Source organism: Populus euphratica, unplaced genomic scaffold, assembly GCF_000495115.2.
Source record: "Populus euphratica unplaced genomic scaffold, PopEup_1.0 scaffold50.1, whole genome shotgun sequence".
NCBI classification, from domain to species: domain Eukaryota; kingdom Viridiplantae; phylum Streptophyta; class Magnoliopsida; order Malpighiales; family Salicaceae; genus Populus; species Populus euphratica.
In genome coordinates this window covers 1,443,407-1,448,869 of record NW_011499870.1, presented here as the reverse complement: position 1 = coordinate 1,448,869, position 5,463 = coordinate 1,443,407, and the positions used below count along the sequence as shown (strand labels likewise).

Here is a 5,463-nt window from a genome sequence, read left to right as displayed (position 1 = left end):
AACTAATAGGAGTTAGGAGCAAATTTGAGGTTAATTTGAATGCGGCAATATTAATGGCATGGCATTTCTTTCATTTAATAGTATTCTGAGGACTTGTAAACTTACACATGTAGGTTCTGATGAAAGGTGGTGGTCCTGGCTGCTAATGACAATCAAGACGACTACAAGTCACTAAAATGGCAGATGATTAGCCCTCAAGAAAGAGAGGAATTCAAAATCCAAACATAGAGAGATGAGAGTCATGATATGCAAGGATTTGATAATTAGAAGTCATCAATCCCTCTCGAAAGTCACCATGACATACATCCAAAGACAAACCCTAATAGGAAAGGAAAAAAAAAATGAAGCATACATTAGAGCAAAACTTAAGAATAATGTTAACAAGTCTCATCCCAAACCCACCCATGGAAAAGCAAAATAAAGGTTAAGCACAATCATATCATCTCACCTATGCAAAACAATCTATAGCTCTCTTCATTCTTTTCCCTCTAGAAGTCATATCTAATTAGAGAAAAATTGTATTGTACAAGCTGTACATGATATAGCTGAGGCCCCCCCACAAAACAACACCACCAACCTTCTCAGATTCCTCCTTCACAAGGGTTATTTTGGTTGGTGTTATCTTGGAAGGATAAGGGTTCTCTTGCAAAACTCTCTTCCTGTGCAACCTTTTTTCTTCTCTTCCTCTTTTCCTCAGTGGGAGGATACATATCAACTTTGGCACCATCGATCAGTATTGTGTCTGTTGGCATATACCATCCGAAGAACCTCTCATAGGCTATAATTCTTCATCAACATTTTCTCGATAAATCTAACTCAAGACAAGAAAAACTTGGTGGTGGTGGTGGTGGTGTTTTCATCAAAACTGACCGATCACTCGGTGCAGCTTCTTCGTTTCTACATCGTGCAATGTCTTCAGCTATTCTTCTAGCATCCACTGAGGCTCCTAATATTCCACGTTTAGTGAACCCCACTGCATATAGCCCACACTCCCCTTTCCATCCATTTGGAAATGGTCTTCTAGGAAATCCGTCTTTCTCCGAGAACATATCTCCTTCCTGACAATTAAAAAAAAAAGGAAGAAGCCCATGACCTCTTTTTCTTTAGCATTTTGATCATCAACTTGGTGCAAAAATAACATATCCTTAAGAAAAAGAAACTTAGAGAAGAAAGGAAATTATGAAGAACTAAAGATAAAGAAAAGAAAAAAGGTTACCTTTAGCCAAGATGGCACATTACTTTTGTAGCCTGTCGCTAAGATAATAGCATCAAAATTCTCCGTTTTCCCTTCAATAAACTCTACCGCGTGACGTTTTAGCTTCTTAATTTCTGGACATATCTAAAACAACAAAGGAAAATTCAGGAATTCTACAGTAAAAATAGAATTTTTAGCTATGATGCCAGGGAGAGCAAAATGCAAAGTGATGATGTGATATACTCGTTATATGATACTTGATATAACTGGGAAAGTACCTTAATGTCTCCACTTTTGATCTTGGCTAGTGTCCCAACATCTAATACCGGGGTCTTCCCGGACAAGTTCTTGAGTTCAAGGGGACCTAATTCCGGCCGGTCCAATCCAAATCGTGCCGTATCACCGAGCATTAGCCTCGACACTATCAGAAGGAACCGATCGACAAGGCGCACAGGCAGCCACTTGAGCAACCACATGGACAACCCGAAAGTTGATTGGCCCAGCATCTCTCGAGGTAGAACATGCACCTTCAATCAAAACAAATAACATTCCCACAAAAATTATAAAAAAGAAAAAGAAAAAGACAAGAAGTTACTACTTCTACAACTTAGAAAGCTTATAGAATGACTCAAAAAAGAGCTAAAGTTTGATGATATTGGTGTGACCCGTCTAGTTGCCCGAGTGATGTGTGTGTACATGTGGGCTAATTCGTTCGAGGTCATGACTGAATATGCCTTGAGGTCTTTACAGAGAAAAATTAATTATAGGAACACAAAAGGGAGAAGTATTGTTATGATATACATGCTAAACCTTACAATTCTTACCCTTGTATGCGCATGCTTGGGAACCCCAAGAAAGTGAAAGATCAAGGATTTTTTATTTTTATGTATAAAATTACATATCCTTAGTTTTTTTCCTTATCATTTTTTAAATTAGAGAGAGAGAGAGAGAGAGAGAAGAAAGCGCTTGTTGGAACTTGAAGTCACTATGCACACCAGGGCAATTTGAAATTGTTATTAGACTCCCATGAGAGAAATGAGCCTGAAATACATCATACATGCCAGGACAGAAAAAGTTTTTAGTGAGTTTTATTTTATAAATAAATAAAAACAGATCATTTTGCAAACATTTCCATTCGTTATTTATATTTGGATTCTTTATTAAGAGAAACGACTGAAAGGGAGAAAATAACACGAAACCAGGAATTTGAATATTTATATTGATATTTCAAAAACAAAACCTGTATATCTTATTGTTCTATCATCAAAACGAGTTTTTTTTCCCCATCAGAACATTTGGATTTGAACAGACCAAAGGCTTAAGGATTACCCTTTCAAAGGGTTCTTTTTTTCTTTTTTGCTATAAAGTTTTAAGAAAAAAGAGAGAACAATATGCTTAACTAATTAAGAGGAGCAGTACTTACTGTATCTCTAACAACAAGTGAAGGCTTAGCACTATAATCGCATAGATCCAAACAAACTTCCATTCCGGAGTTTCCACACCCCACCACCAAAACCTTTTTCCCTGTAAACTCTTCTCCACTTTTGTAATAACTTGTATGCTTTATGTCCCCTCCAAATTCTCCCATTCCATCAATCTCTGGCACCACCGCCTCCGCATTCTCTCCGGTCGCCACCACCAACCAGCGGCACACATACTCGGTCTCCTCTAGCTTCTTCCCAACAGTCTTCACGCGCCAAAACCCAATAACTTTATGATATTCGGCATGTGACACAGTCTCATTGAACCGGGGACCAATCTCATACTTTTGTGCATATGACTCCAAATAATGAAGAAATTGTTCCTTAGTAGGGTAAGTTGGAAATTCACTAGGGAACCCCGTGAGAGGAAGCTCACAGAATTGTTTTGGTAAGTGAAGGCGTAGGCGGTCATAAGTCTTCAACTGCCACAAAGATGCTATGCAACTAGATCTCTCTAGTACCATACTTAAGACACCTTTTTCTTTGAGACAAGCTGCCACGGCTAGGCCTGAAGGACCAGCACCAACAATAACTGGACCAGGGACAAATACACGTGAAGGTTTATTCATATTTTTTTCAAATAGAGGATCGTGAGCATGTTTGCCTTCTAATTCTCTCAAGCAGTCCATGATCTGTTTAAGAACTGAATATATAACTGTGGTTAAAAAAGGGTTATAAACACACTGATTGACTGTATCAGCTATAACTAATATGAGTCAAAGCTAATTTGGTTGTTGGGTTCAAGAGAAAGCGCACAACTGAAGAGAACCCATTCGGCCAAACAACGTGCTGTTGATGTTGGGAGAGAGTAAGTGGGGGACTAAGTTGAAAGGTTAAGCCGAGATTTAGTGATGGATTTCTCTCTTATCTACAGAGAGATTAGGCCTTGCGAGGGAATTCCTTAAATATTGGAGTGGATTGATGAAAGGACTTATCCACTTATGAGAATAACTTTTGTTTTCTTTTTTGAAATCTCTGTGCGTTGTGTTGTTCAATGGAGGTTAAACCGGAAGATGAGCAAAGAACTTCGGGGCAAAATCAGCATTCAACAATGAATGTGAGAGAGGGAGAGAGTGAGAGAGATGGTGATATGTCTATATATATTCCCTTTGTTCATAGAAGAACTTAAATACGAGCACGGCTTGAGTGGTAAAGATGAGTAATGGTAGTGGGGACATAGAATATTTAATTATCATTAACCAAAATAAGCCAAAGAAAATTTTAATTAATTATCATTAACCGACATAGAATATATATAAATATATGTAGGGCTTCAGCCACGCTTCAAGTCATTTTGAAAAAAAAAAAATAGAGATCGATCTACGTCACTTTACTTGTCACAAGAGAGACTTAGAGACCTCATTGGGCAAGGATTAGTAAAAGAATTGGTTGTGGGTTAGCAAAACAAAGTCCTAACTTAGCCACAATTAGGATTATTTTAATTAATTAGAGTCATTTATCAAGAAGGTTAGCACTACCAAGGTCTGGTTTCCATATTGAATCTATGGATGTGATGTAATTATGTGGGTGGGCGATGGGTTGGACCTAGGACCAACTTGGGCTTTGTGTGGAGTGTGAATTGGAACCGGGATGTCTTCCACCATGAATATCGAGGCATAGATGTAATCATGGATTAGTAGGGCAGACTCTCGCTAAAAGTGCAAAAACCTTTAAAATCTGAGATTTCCATTCATGTGCCTTTGATTTGGGTAATTATGACCTGCCTCAAATTTCAAATGGACGGACTCATGGAATCTGAATTTCTATCGAAATAGTCAATCACGAGGAAATCTACTATCTCCACTGAGTTGACTTCAACACATAATTTCAGAAGATATGTTGGTCAAGGTACGCTTGGTGTACAATGCTGAAAGTAATATGATTATTTATTTTGTGTTTTATAAGTGGTTTTAAAAAAATTAGAAAATTTATTTTTATTTTAAATTAATATTTTTTATGTTTTCAAATAATTTTAACATATTAATACTAAAAATAATTTTTAAAAATAAAAAAAATATTATTTTATTATATTTCCAAATAATCTTAGATACTTCCCACTAATAAAATAAAAACACCATGAGGTTTATGACCACAGGAATACTGGTTTTGTTAATATTATTTATATGGAGGATTTGGTGAAGGCCATGAACTGGTGGCAGCACTACACCCAAATAAACTGATCTGGGGGCTTCAAAGTTAATTCGCTGCAACGTTTAATAATTTTATCAATAAAATATTTTTTTATTAATATGAGATTATTATTTTAGTGGTGAAAATTTTACTGACAGATTTGACAAATTTATTGATGTGAGAATATATCTATGGCTATAACTTTCATTAGTAATTCCATTATTTGTCTTTAATTATGTTAAAAAAATTAAAATTGATGGGTTTATTGACAAAAAATACACACCAAAAAAAATTTCCCACTAGAAATACTCTATTGATATATTTTCATTAGTAATAGTGGTATATGTAGTAATTGTTTTCCTGACTCTCTAGAATATATCGAAGAGCTGATTTCATCTATATTTCCATTGGTAAATCGCCAACTGAATTATTCTATATGTAATTATGTCTGTGATAATTAAAAAATAAAATTGTATAGAATAATTAATATAAGATTATATAGAATAAGAAAAAATAATTAAATAAATAAAATTGAAATACATAAAAATAAAATTGAATAATATAAAATCCAAATATTCACTATAATTTTATTTGTACATATAAAAATTTTACTAGAATAATGACATCGCTGGAGGAGGAGAAAGATGTTGGTAGTTT

The 5,463-nt window shown here is 35.4% G+C and overlaps 1 protein-coding gene across 2 annotated transcripts; it reads right to left on the bottom strand.

The window, feature by feature from the left end:
- Window positions 1-242: 242 nt before the first annotated feature.
- LOC105127125 (indole-3-pyruvate monooxygenase YUCCA6-like) lies at window positions 243-3,824 on the bottom strand. Of its 2 annotated transcripts, XM_011028271.1 has the most exons (5): window positions 2,619-3,824; window positions 1,474-1,722; window positions 1,217-1,339; window positions 842-1,058; window positions 243-758 (listed from the first exon to the last, which is right to left on the bottom strand). In XM_011028271.1, the coding sequence occupies exons 1-5, from the start codon at window positions 3,303-3,305 to the stop codon at window positions 712-714; spliced, it is 1,323 nt and encodes a 440-aa protein (XP_011026573.1). In that variant the 5' UTR covers window positions 3,306-3,824; the 3' UTR covers window positions 243-711. The 2 variants fall into 2 exon arrangements, with proteins under 2 accessions (XP_011026573.1, XP_011026572.1); XM_011028270.1 differs by having other exon boundaries at window positions 243-1,058.
- Window positions 3,825-5,463: the final 1,639 nt, after the last annotated feature.